Source organism: Poecilia formosa, unplaced genomic scaffold (genome assembly GCF_000485575.1).
Source record: "Poecilia formosa unplaced genomic scaffold, Poecilia_formosa-5.1.2 Scaffold45, whole genome shotgun sequence".
Taxonomy (NCBI): domain Eukaryota; kingdom Metazoa; phylum Chordata; class Actinopteri; order Cyprinodontiformes; family Poeciliidae; genus Poecilia; species Poecilia formosa.
In genome coordinates, this window is record NW_006799984.1 from 2,596,230 (window position 1) to 2,610,142 (window position 13,913).

At 36.8% G+C, this 13,913-nt stretch overlaps 1 protein-coding gene across 4 annotated transcripts in view; it reads left to right on the forward strand.

The window, feature by feature from the left end:
- The window catches only part of LOC103138016 (rho GTPase-activating protein 12-like), a 75,270-nt gene that overhangs the window by 6,318 nt on the left and 55,039 nt on the right, over positions 1–13,913 (forward strand). For all 4 annotated transcript variants that reach the window (XM_007552072.2, XM_007552076.2, XM_007552075.2 and 1 more), the window contains exon 2: positions 1,680–2,436. In XM_007552072.2, coding sequence (XP_007552134.1) covers positions 1,753–2,436 — 684 coding nt within the window. In that variant the 5' untranslated portion in view covers positions 1,680–1,752. The remainder of the gene's footprint in view (positions 1–1,679; positions 2,437–13,913) is intronic.

Below are 13,913 nucleotides of genomic sequence, written 5' to 3' on the forward strand. Positions count from 1 at the left end.
TTTCCACATAAAGAACAGAACATTCAGTCCGTTCAAAGTTTTATGTTTTCAGGCTTGATGTTTATTAACACAATTGTTAATAACTGATCACGGTGATTGATTAGCTAATTCAAACCCCTGTGTGGGTAGCCTCTTTTTTTTTTTTTTTTACTGAACCAAAACACCAAAATTCTGCAGCACATCTACATGCTAAGGTTGGGAAATGTTGGGATTTGGTTGTCAAAGTCAAGCCAGCATGACTTAACTGCTTCACTCTCCCTCGCTATCTTTTTCTTTATTAAACTTCTTCCTGACCTTGTTATCTAGTTGAAGTGTTGAAAATTAGTAGCAAAGCAGTGCGTCCCTTTTCCTTTTTATATACCACATGTACATTTCAGATTTAGCGTGTTATGGTGACAACTTGACTGCTACAAACAATGGCAGTCATCATCCGCAGCAAGCACTTTTTTTTCCCTTTCCTCCAGCAGGATCTTTGGACGTCACAGTGCAACAAGTCCATAGAAATGTTGGGATTTGGTTGTTGATATCACCTGCTAGAGTGACTTTAGTTTTACTTTTTTAGCTTAAACTTCTACTCCTGGTTGTGTGTTTATTTTTATTTATTTTCAAATAGGGAAAAAAGCTGAGTAAACTTTTTCTGTTTTGACCAAGTTTTGGTTTTGCAAAAAGGAGGGAAAGCACAGGCTGTAGAGGAAGTAGCGCTCTGAATTTACGACACAAGACAACATGAGATCACCGCTGAGAAACAGATTACAACACAACTAGTTTTTTCTCTCTTTCTTTGGACCCTCAAGTTGTATTTATAAAGAAAATGCCTCGTATAAAAGCTTGTATATTTTATTCAATCTGCTGCTAAGGGTAGATAAATAGTGGAAACAATGGCTTACACTTAGATGTTGTACGAGGGACGTTAGGTGTGTTTGTGTGTTTATAAAAGTGACATCAGCAGAAAGCTATGTGAGTGACTCTACTGATCTCCCCGCTCAGCAGCAACATGCCTGAGTTGTTACTGTACCTACTGTCCTTTAGCTCAGCGCAGAGCAAAGTAAATGAAGACTGCATGACTCGCCTCGCTCCCCTCCTGGCTAATCTCATGTGATGATTTCAAGTTCTGAGCGGGACGGTGCATTCAGCCTTTAAAGAGGATTAAATCCTCTCCGATTGTATCTTATTTGTCCACTGCGATTGGTTTCCCAGAGTATTAGGCTTCAGAAACCGATGGTGCCTTTGTTTAAACATTTGTTGCATAAGAGATTAAAAATAGAAATAATTTCTGATTTCTTCTTCTCTTTTTTTTCCAGAACATCAAAGTTTTAACATTTCTCCACCTTAAATTTTGAACTTTCTTTAAACATGGGCACAATTCTTTAATTTTCTTTAAGTTAAAGTTTCTCAAACTGACTAATAAATGTTTTGCTATTTTATGAAGGTAAAACATCTTCACAGCTAGGCCAAAAGAGTCAGGGCAGTAACGGGAAACTGTGCCTAAGTTTGAGCTTTTTGTAATAATCGGGTGCATTTATCATATTCATACTGTTGTTTATAAATGTGGAATCTAAAATCTTCTGTTCAAAACTCCTACAGGCAACAAAATGGCATTAAGTAGGCCTGTCATGATAACAAATTTTTGCTGTGCAATAAATTGTATTTATTTGATTTTGTGTTTGCTCTGTTTCCAGGTCTGCTGCTGAGCCATGGTGGTAAATATTTCCCTCTTATGCTGAGCCGCCTTGTGGGACAGTCAGAGGCATCATGGCGGATTTGCCCATCGCGCCGGGCGAGATCTACATCGAAGTCGAGTACGACTATGAGTACAAGTCCAAGGACCGCGTCATCACCATTCGGGAAGGGGAATGTTACATGCTGATGAAGAAAGCTAATGAGGACTGGTGGCAGGTGAGGAAAGACGAAACCACAAAGCCGTTTTACGTACCGGCTCAGTATGTGCGTGAGGTCCGGAAAGCCCTCATGCCGCCACCGAAACCCCTCTCACACTCCCACTCTGCGTCTGGAAACTCCAACCCACGCAGCGGCGCTTCCCTCTGGGTGAAACCAAACACTCTGGACCTGGGGATCAATAACCAAGCCGCTGACTCCCTTCACCGAAACGAGTCCAAAACCCGGCGCTCTCCTTCCGCCCAAACCGCCTCTTCAGCCCACTTCAGTCCCCCGATCCCCCGCAGGAACAGTAACCACCACCATGCTCCCGGTACGCCCACCGAGCACGAGCGCTGTCTTGCAGAAATCCTTGTTCAGGGCGGCTTCCCCCAAAAAGGCTCGTCCAGCACCCTGCCTCGCACCCGCACCCGGTCGCCGGACTCGCTGAGGGCGCCGCCGGACGCCACGCAGCACTGCGACTCGGCAGGAGAGGAGAGACGCACCAACGACTCAGAGTCGGGAGATGAACTGAGCAGCTCTTCGACTGAACATCTCCAGGTCAGAATCGTCTTCTGTTGCATGTTGGTCAGCAGCAGGGGTGCCGGGTTTCCTGCAGTGTTTTATAAGCCTGGCGTTTGTTTTATAAGCTTGGCATGGCTGGTTTATTTATCTTAGTTTTATTAAAGTTAGCATTATAGCTTAGGTTTTGTTAATAATGTCTTCCATTAATGCATAATTACTAGTGATATTTTCAAATTCTCTGTCAGTATAGTAGACTGCCGGATGATTGCCCTAGCGCCCCGACCACCGGGATTAGAAAGTTTTCAGGGCGAAGCCCTGGGGATGCAAGCAGTTAATCAACTTGGCATTAATTAATGGTTTATTAGATTAAAATTAGTCCCAATCGATTAGCAACCTACTTTTAGTGTTGTAGTTTGGCCTCCATCCAGTAGAGGGCGCTGGTGGTTATAGGAATGAAAAACTTTCCAAACAGAAGCATTCTCTTCATGTGGTTCTGTTTTGAAATATAAATATTTGGCAAGCTTCTTGAAGCTTCACTATGCAACTTTTAAAAAATATATTTTTTTTTTACATATTTGTTGAAACTTTCACTTTCATGACTGTATGGCATGAGCAGATAATCTGTGAAAAAAATTGAGCTCCTCCACCTTTGGCAATGTCACATTGCTAACTAGAAGCAACCAATCAGAGCCAGGAGGAGGGTCTTAGCGCTGTCAATCACCCAAATATGGAGCTGCTGCTAAACCCCACTCCATCCCTTTTTAAATGTGCAGTGCGTAACTTTTATTTTTAAAATGTGCCAAAGTTTTTAAAGTAAGACACAAAACCTTTTCAAACATTTTTAAATGTCTCCTTAAAAATTGTTTGAACAAGGTTGAAAATATTTAACCAAGTAACTAAACAAGTACAAGAAAAATACATATCTTATTGATATTTAAATTAAAGAAGGTAAAACATCTTCACAGATGTGCATTTAGATGAAAATACTGCATAAAGTTTCCCACAGAAGGTTGTTCTTAGTGTTTTATCTTAAAATACTGAGCCAACTCTCTTCTTTGTACTGACTAAAAATACCAACTCCTTTGTTTTTGTTTTTGACCTTTTCTGTTCGCTGCGGTGTTCAGCGTCATGTGTCCCCTCTCACCGACGTCACAACAGACTGATTATGTTTTCTCTGAAAGGTTATCAGAAGCTCAGCATATGCAGTTTCAGTACATCAAGCGGAGCTCCTTCCTTCCTCAACATTTCTTTGCCCCAGTTTAATAGCAACAAAGGTCAAAGTAGTTACGCTCGTTCCAGTTTTGTCCTCAAGCAGTCGGGCTTTGGCTGTCAGCAACTCGTCTGCACTAAACTCGTTCCTGGGTCAGGTCAGTGTTACCTGACACACATGCATTTAGCATTTTAAAATTTTATCATTTATTGTTTTAGACTCTGAGCATTTAAAATAAAAATCAGAGGTGCTGTGAATGTGAACGCTGCATATCACTGCGTGTTTCCAGTCCTGCTGAAATGCTGCCGCAGCTAAAACTCCTGAAAGCAATCACCAAAAAGAGTAACGATGCTCACCTCTGTGCCAGTTTAATTACGTAATGGTTGAAGATGCAGTTGGTTTGAAAATTTAAAACATGCAAATATTTATAGCTGTGTGACAACAAGGACAATAAATTATAATTTTATGGGGTTTTTTATGCTTTAGTTGAGTATTTTTGGCTGCAGAACAACCATTTATGAAGCAAAGAAATTATTTATCAGAAGTACTTTGTTTTCTTTGAACCCGTTTGTCTAGAGCAGGGATGTACAAACTTTTTGTCACTTGGGGGCCAAGAAAATAATAATAATAAAAAAACAATTATTATTATAATTATCATTAGTTTGTAATTAGGTTATGTTGGATCCAAACCTTAAAAATGATTTAGCATGTTTGCTATATTCAAAGAAAGACGTGTAGTTTTCAAATTATTTTGGTCTTAATTGAAAAAATTTATTTGCAGTTATAAGAACAGGATTTGGGTCACTTTCCTTCAGAATGCATGCTAATATTTCACCAAGTTCAAGTATTTAATTAGGACAATGTGAACTGTATGGCCTACGAGATAATTTACTAAAAAATAAAGGGAACTGAGCTAAATAGAAACCGATTTTCGGTAAAAGTCTCTAGATAAACGAGGTTCTATTTATGATAAAATCTTGTGATAAAAAGACGAATACTTTGTGTTGGACTTCAACTAATTTTCTGGCAATGGAAAATGTTATTTTCTTACTTAAAAAGCAGTAGAATTATGTTTATTTGCATATTTTAATGTACTTCGAATGGTGCGTAAAAAGCTTAAATGAAAAAATTGCAGAAAGTGACAATTTTCATCATAGTAATACGAATAATAACAATACTAATACTTTATTACATTATAAAATGACACTAAGTATATAGATAACACATAATTCTGCCCCTTTAATGGTATTAAGAACAAATTTAAGGCAAAGAAACCCAAAAGAAGTAGGAAAATGTTGTAAACCAGAACCACAGTGTCAGTGGAACAGAGTAGAGGCGCGTGTGTTTGTCCGGCGGTTGGGTCGCACTCCTTTTTTCAAGCCTCTCCAGCTCCTGCTGACACGCTGCTCAAGTGGAGAGTTAAGAGTGGGATGTGCCGAAGTTGCCAAGCTCTTATCTGCTGGCTGGAGCAAACACAGAGAACCACTTTGTCAACAAGCAGTTGCCTCTGGTCTTTCATTGTTTAATCCCCGAGCTGTTGTCTCAAACTGATTTCACTTAGTTATGGCCAGTAAAAAGAGAGGTTTGGTTTGTTTTTCAAAAATAAAGGATATTATGAAAAAATTCAGTATTTTTTGTTGCTTACGTCAACGTCATGCTGCATCAATGCAGTAAATAACACAAAAACACGCCCAACCAAATACTGAGTGCATGGAAATTAGGATATTTCTGACATATTTAGAAAATCCTTTTTTGATCTTATGTAATATTCTAAATGTCTAAGACTTTAGATTTTCTAAAACAAGTGTCAAAAATGGACATCTTCAATAAGGTTGAAATGATCAATTGGATTAATCGTGATTAATCAATTATTGATTAATTGTCAACTAATATAGTAATCATTAACTGGAGTATACAGACTCAAAAAAAGAAAATTGCCGAAAAAACAACACATTTAGAACAGTAATTAAGAGAAAACTACAAGGTAAATATATTTGCTTGCAAGACGAAAACAACTTGGTTTGTAAAAATGTTTTACTCAGAACTTCTCAAATAGTTAGTTTTAGCTTCACCTGGTTCAGATTCACATTCATTTAAAAGAAAACTGAGTTATATGTTTATTTTAATACAGTTTGAATATTGTGTAAAAAAGAGTTAACTGGTCAAATGAAAAATCTGCACAATGTGCTAATTTGTTTATCTGATTAATCATCAGTTTAAAAATATATTTTTTAATCTTTTGTAATATTCTTAATATCTGAAACAAAAATGTTGCATTTTCACTACGCATAAGTCATAATCCTCAAATTTACTAGAAATATTTCACTGGATGTATACTGAATCTTTTATAAAAACAAGTGACCTTTTCACAATGTTCTACTTTGTTTTTGCTGTTTTTGTATGTCAAACATTAGAAATGAATGAAGAAATGCCTGTAAACAAGCCAGTCATGATATTTCTATTGCGGTTGACCATAAATTCTAAATATTTCAAACTCACCATCTGATACATCACTGTACCAACGTGCTTTCACCGCCTGAAAAAGCTTCCAGCCGCCTGGGATTGGACAGTGAACTCAGTGAAGCAGACGCTCCCCTGTAGCCACTTAATAGAATAGCTGTCAAGGTCTCAGTGTGTTTTAATTTGCTGCTTCGCTGCACTTTCTCGTCTGCTGCTTTTCATCATCCCGCTGCCTCCGGGATCATAATAATCCTTCGTCATTTGCTGTAAAATGTTTGTAAGAACCCAACATGATGAGCTGAAGCTAAAAGTCACTTTTCCTCTAGAAAGCATTCTGTTTAGAGCCGTCTCTCTGCTGCAGCCGACTGCAGGACAAGGCGTCAGTTTTAAAAAGTAAGCTTTAGGTGAAGGATAACTCTGCATTGTTTGATTTAGTGTGATTCACCATGCAGAGTTCAAATATTGCATCTTCCATATGATTGTTGGAGGCATCGGTTTTGATGATTTGTGTGGAGAGAATGGTTTGACTTTAGGGCGCTAAAATTGTGGTTGCTTGAAGAAAAAATTAGATTCCTGTTTGTTTCTTCCAACCAGTTCCCAGTTGCCTCAGGTGGCATAAACCCTGAAATAGGCTGACCTAAAAAATGAGGTCATGGGGGTGGGGAGTTGAGTCGGTCTCGTTGGACTGTCAAATATTTTTAGGATGTATTCCCACCTGATAGTCCAGTAGACTCCGTCTGATTGGTAACCAAAATTGCAACATTTGTTATATTTTCAGCTGCTGTATTTTGCTTTCATGCTGCACTGTGTCGAACACACCAAACTAATTGAGAAATCTATTCCCCTCCTCACCTGTGGAGGTGCTACACCAATAACTACTGAGGTAAACGGCCACACCAAAGTTCCCTTCAACCGAACTGAGACAGATTTGTAGGTGGACCAGCGTTTGCTTTTTTGGTCCTCACCAGAATTTGATTGTGTATTCATACATACTAAAATAAACCGAACTTTAAAATCGAATTAACTACGGTTTAATTAAACCGGAATAAGCAGAGCTGGTGTGCATGCACCCTAAAATAATAATTTTTTATTTTTTTTTTCACAGTTATTACTTATTTTTTAAATGCAGTTTAAAAATTGGGAGCAACGTCAACAAGCTTACTCGCAATTTGGAGTTGTGTGTTGCTTGCAGACCCTGCACCCTTGGTTTAACTGAAATCTAATGTCGTTGTACCTGGGTGTTCAATACATCTTTTATCTTTTGGACAATTAATCTTAAATATTAAAACAGATGGTGTGTAAATCAGTTGCTTCTTGGCCCTTTTAACTTCTGTCTCACCACTTGAAGTAGTTTGAGACTTTACTTATCCCCTCTGAACCTTGATTGTCACAGTTAATAGCACCTCTCCACCCTGATGAGCCCCACTGCTCTTTATGAAATGAAATGTAATCAGCTTAAAACCTCCAACTACTCCCAGACACAAGATTGATTGGAGGAAGCAATTCCTCGCGTGTTTGATTGCCTCCTTACATTCACTGAGCTTCTCGTGTCCTAATTAGATCTTTTTCCAATTGATTTGAAAAAAGTGACACAAGGAAGAAGTTGAGCAAAGTAAAAACACTGATTCTGGGAACACCTGAGTGGTTTGCATTGTCTGTTGATTCTCCGTTTATTGAGATGTCTGATGGTAGCAGCATCCCAAATGTCCTTCAGCTGTAGACCTTCAGATGGAAACACGGCAAAGCTCAGGTCGTAATTTGGAAAAATGCAAGATTGTTTTTTTTTATATCCTTGGACTGTTTTGTTTTTAATCTTTTCGTACACTTTGTACTAAAAGAAGATTGTGACTTTGACCTAAACGAGGCCACCACCAGTTTGCTAATTTCATCCCAGATCTCATCTTAGTTTGAAACAGATCTCATCTTAGGGCTGAAACGATTAATCAGAAAATTAATTGATCAGCGATTGATTAATCGTTTACAAACTCAAAACATGCTATTTACTGACAGAGTAAATGGCATGTTTACTTTTTGTAAACATGCCAGAGCAAACATGCCAAAACATACTTTTTTACAAAAAGTAAACATGCCAGAGCAGTGATTAAGCCAAAACTGTGAAAAAATACATACATTTTCCATTTAAGATAAAAAAATAAATAAATCTGTAAATTTGTTCTCCCAGATCCCTTCAAGTCTTCCAGATGCACAGTTTTTGCTTCACCTGGTACAAATTCTTAAAAAAAAGAAAAGAAAAGAAAAAAAATCTCCTAGATTAACCAATTATTAATTTCTTAATCCAAAACATAATCAACAGATAATCCCTATATGTGAAAAGCTCAGAAACGTATATCATCACATAAAGATGATATAAGTATTTTTTTAGCTGCAGATGCATCTGCTGCTACAAATGCACTGCAAAACCACAACATCTTCCTAAGTAATTTTGGTCTGGTTTCTGGTGGACGTATCTTGAAATAAGACAAAACTAACTCACAAGTAATTTTTTAGAAAGAAATAAAAACGTGTTTAATATTGGTGAAAACATACTGGTTACATTGGCAGATAACAGGTGAAAAATGCTTTGTTATAAGTGACCAAATAAGAGTTTGTGTTTTCGCAGTGACTGAATGCTGTATTGTTGCATTTTTATCAGTAAAACATTTATTTTCTTATTTAAAACAGGATTTTGATTGTTCTTAATGTGTTTCTAATGTTGTATCAAAAAGGTTAAATGAAAAATCTGCAAAATGTGACATTTTTTTGTTTGATTAATCATCAGAATAATTGATTACTGATATAATTGTTAGTTGCAGCCCTAATTATTGACTCATTTGACCTTAAGGAATGGCTCTAGAAGTCATTTTTGGTGACAGAGCAGCAGGTATTAAATAATAGGAAACGTTCTGGAGGAGGGCAGTAAACTGCGGTGTTGTCTGCTGCGTGTGAATCAATGTCACAAAGCGTCAGCCTGGCGGGTTTGTTGTTCTCTTGTATCATATTATGCTCACGCTTGAAGCTTCAGGCCATCTGGCAGCTGACCTTCTGCTTTACTGGACAGTTATTGAGCAACAGGGCGTCGGGTGAGACACTGACCTTGTGATTTAGCTAAATACTTCCCTTTTGTTTTATTTTCTTCATGAAATCGTCTCTTCAAATTCCACTTAACTGTTTAATCTGTTTTTTTTGTAAGTCTAAATCAGACATGTAACTAGTAATGTTTATATCTTGAGTTTCACATGTTTCTTTTTGACTTGAACTCATTTCAGCTGTGATTTAAAGCAATCACTGGTTGTAAACTGAGCTACAAAGAGCAGAAATACTTAGTAGAATAGAAATACATGAGAAATGTGTGGGGTCAGGGGTGGGCATTTATTGTATTGTTTATCAATTATGACGATAAGAATTTAGATTTATCGTTTTCGTAATAAATTCTGATTTATGACAGAATAAAACATAACCATCCAGCATCATCGGAAATGTTTTCTCCACCAAGAGCATCAATAAATATAATTAAAATGTGAAAATATGATTAAATCTTGTTACTGTGTGCAGTTTGGTGATACAAATCACATTTTTTTTAATTAACTGAAGAAGCCAATTTTAAATAAGAATGTTTCTAAAGACCAGTTTTTGTGTTTGTGGTGCTATGAATGCTAAATGTGTCATGGTGATAAATTTTGTTGGATGATAAATTGTCCCAAAAATTATTGCAATATACAATATTATTATTTTGAGAATATTTTCAACTAATTTATTAATAATAATGACTTATTGGTACAAGTGTACTTTCTCAAAAATAATAAAAAAAAAAACTTTAATTTCTAAAGAACATTTATCACTGGATCTGGAAGAGAATTTAAATATCAAAAATAAAAATAAAAGAAACAGTAATAAAATGGATTATAAAGCCTCTGTAACCAAAAATCACATTTCAATAAATAATAATCAATCAGATTAGACAGGGAAAACAGGCAAAAGTGGCAGGAAGTGCAAACGAACTACTTCGTACTTGGTGCCGATATTAAAGGGCAGCGTCTCTTTAACAAACATCGTCATTTTAATTTAACATGCAGTTAATTGATTTATTGCTGATACGTAGTTCCCATGTGACATCAAACGTCTGTGAACTTTGTAGCTGACGGCCATCTTGGCAGGCGGTTACTATGACAACAATAAACAAACCAAAAGCTTAGCAGTAGCTTTCGCCTTTTTCCTAACATATAAGCAATATAAGTACATTACAACTATTATTCGATCACAATTTTTGAGTACTTTACCCACTTCTGTGTAATATATCAGTCATATTTACTGTAGTACTTAGTAGCAAAATTAGCTTAGCTAATGTAGCTTTTATCTGCTAGCTAAGATGGACAAGTAGCCTATGTTTTTGTTCCTACATGTGCTAACTATGCCAGTCACCAGAACCTTGTTATTCACTCCAAGAGTTCAGACGTCCTTAACTTTTAATTGTCTCATATGGTGTGACAATCTGACAGCAGCCATTTTGTCCATGCATCTTTCTCTTGCACATTGGTCAAGAGTGTTCACATATTTTCTTTTTGTCGGTTTCGAAGCCATGTGTCCGCTATGCATTGCGCTGCACTTGTCTACCAAGATGGCGCGGCTCACTTCCAGTCCAGACTTGTGGGAACCAGAAGCCGTACACTTACCTAAATTATCATCATTTTTGTCATTATCACAATACTACCACAACATTTTGTGACGGAATAAGTCCATATCTGTCCTGTTTACTAATAATTAGGTATGATCCAGTTTAAAATGTTACCGTTTCCAGTGATTTGAGGAACAGATGTGTGGTAGTCTTTCTCTGTCTTTGTGGAGATTTTTCTAATCCCTCTGGGAGCTTTACAGCGATATGTGTGTGTGCACATGTTGATTATTATGTCAGCTGCGACGTGTGTGTCAGGGCAACATTATGGCATTATGAAAGGACAGGTCAAGCTACGTTTGTTGTGGCAGGGCACTGCTGATTTCCCCCTCTCTGTTTATGTAAGAACCAGTGAGTTAGAGTCGATGTATAAAAGGAGGGCTTGAGGGGTTTCTCATAGTGGGATCATCTGGTTTGCCACAGGGACAAGTCAGACTCTCACACACTCACAGAGAGAGAGAGAGAGAGAGAGAGAGAGAGAGAGTTGGTGAATAGGCAGGAACTGCTGTGTTCCTCTGCATCATCAGCATCCTTCATCAGTGCTGCTGGCTGGAAAGCTTATTGTTTCTCTGCAGCTTTGACTCTGCTGTTGGACAGTATGTACCCAGACGAGAATGAGACGGTAAGCCGCATTCTTTATCTCTGCTTTTATTCGCTGCTGCAAGTTTATCTGCCTTTTTGCACAGCAATTTTTTTTTTCTGCAAAGTCAGTGCAACCTTCACTTTTGTTGTGTGACATTTAGTTCATGCAGGTGATACGGCTGGTTCATAGTTTTCTGTTGCACACAAAGACTTTGTTTTAATTTTGTGCTCATATTGTTTTCATTGATGTTTCTGCTGCAGGTAAATATTCTCTACCACTGCTCCCAGTGCAGTAGAGAATATTTACCACTGAAGTTTGCCTCAGAGAAGACTTTTTAGTGTACAGCATTGATTTAATCTGTATTTCAGAAGTTTTGAGTTAACCTGAAATATTTTATCTGAGTGTGGGAAGCGGCAGGGCAGCCAGAGGATGCACTCAGCGTTTGACTCCATGCATTACATAACCGTCAGCTACGTAACGTTTGTTTGGACAGCTGCCTGGTGAGATGAGCTCTGGGCAGAACCCATGATGACACAGGAGTTTCAGTGAGGACAGATCATTCTGTGGTATTAACTTTGGGATTTTCAATAAACTCTGCAGGTGAATAATATGAAAGATGGAACAATTACTTCTCTGAATTGCAAATGAAATTCTCAGCACCAACTCCCTCGCTGATAGTGTGTTTTGGACTAAATTACTTTATGTGTTGGGGTTGTTTCTTTACACATTCATCTCAATAAATTATTTTATAATTGAAAAGTTAATTTATTTCACAAAGTAAAATACATTCTATAGTCTAACTATACACAAACTGATGTTTTCAAACCTTTATTTCTGTTTTTATAATGATTATTTTATGCAAAAATGAATAAAAACATGACTAATCAAAGATAAAAAGATTTTTATTCAGGAATGAGGGCTTGATAAAAAGCATGCTTAATATCTGCTTAAGGATTATTTTCAAATGTTACTTTTAATCTGACTAGGAATAATCAAATTGATTGCTATGAATCTATTAATCATCTACTAATTTGGTAATTGATTAATCATTAACTGGAGGATATAGACTCAAAAAATGGTATTTGCTGAAAAAAACAACACAATCAGAGCAGTAATTAAGATAAAACTACAAAAAAATTACAAATTTTGCATTTAAGATTTAAAAAATAACTTTTGTTTCATTAATTGATCATTTTAACCTCACTAGGTTCAATTTCTTTAAAAAAATGAAATAAAATAAAATAAAATAAAAAATACTACTAAGCACCTTTTTCTACCAGTTATTAGGTTTTTCCAAAAAAATAACAAAGGGATTGATGTTAAGTCATGCAGAAAAGTCCTGGGTTTTTCTCATGTTGATGCTATTTTTTAGCTGCAGCTGCATCTTTGGCTACAAATGATTAAACGTCACCAAAAGGAACGTTATGTTACTGCACTTTAGGCAACGAAGTGATTATTTATATGCATTTCTTTGCATTTTTTAAATAAATTTGCAATGTTGTATAAACAGGCATAAGTGGTTAAATCTCCAGAATTTCTAAATTATTTCTATTCGATTATTTGTCAGGAGAATCGATTACTAAAATAATGATTAAATCTGACAAATGAGCCTCATCTGAACACAATATTCAGATTTACTGAGACGTAACGTTCATGAAACCTTCTTTATCTCTACAACCATGCTGACCCTGCACAAGACTAGAGCAGTTCAAAGCCTAAGCAAAGCGATCAGTTTCCTCCTGACAGACTGTGCAGCTGCTAAGCGATTAACAATTAACTGTAGCTCCATACAATAAAATCCTCTAATGTAAATAAAGGTTTACTTCCTGCCCAGCCCATGTGTGCTCTTGCTTCTCTAGCTGACACAGCAGGCATTACGGTTTCCTTTATCCAGCCGAAGTGATTGTTCTGGTGCCCTTTGTTCTTTGAAGTCGAAAAATCGGATAATTATTTAACACACTAACTTGGAAGCTGGTTTTGAAATGATAGAGTGTAAATGTCTCATTCAGAGTATCTGTGTTGCTGAAAGTCTCTTAAATAAAAATGATTGCTCTTGAGCCTTTAGTAAAGTTAAAACATGAGGTCTTGCAGAAACAACTAACCCTCTTCACAGATTTAAAGCATTGACTCATTTTTATTCACACTTTATCAAATTGGACGTTTTCTAGCTTCTCTGCATGAAATTAATTCAATGTTTTCAGTTTGTGTTGTAGCAGTGTCAGCAAATTCAAGATGCAGAGAAAATTTTTTGGTGGAAAAACTGAGTATCTCCAGTTTTTCCAAACTTTTACTCATCTGAGTTCTTCTTTCTAACAACATTTTTCTGTTTTGCGTTTGCAATCCCCTATTTTCTGTATACAGGTTTTCTAAAAGTTTCTAAACTACAAAATGTGTCCATGATTCTGTTCAAGCTGTTTAAAATCCTTTGACTGCCAGCCAGCTGACTACATAGTGTTTTTGCAGCATCATGGATCATTGTTACTTTTTCTGTTTCAAACTGAAACAAACAGACTGGGTTTTACATTTTGGTTTAAATTTTTGCATAAATACATGGGCTGCCATGCCATGAAAACTTGGAGGTTGTTTGTCTT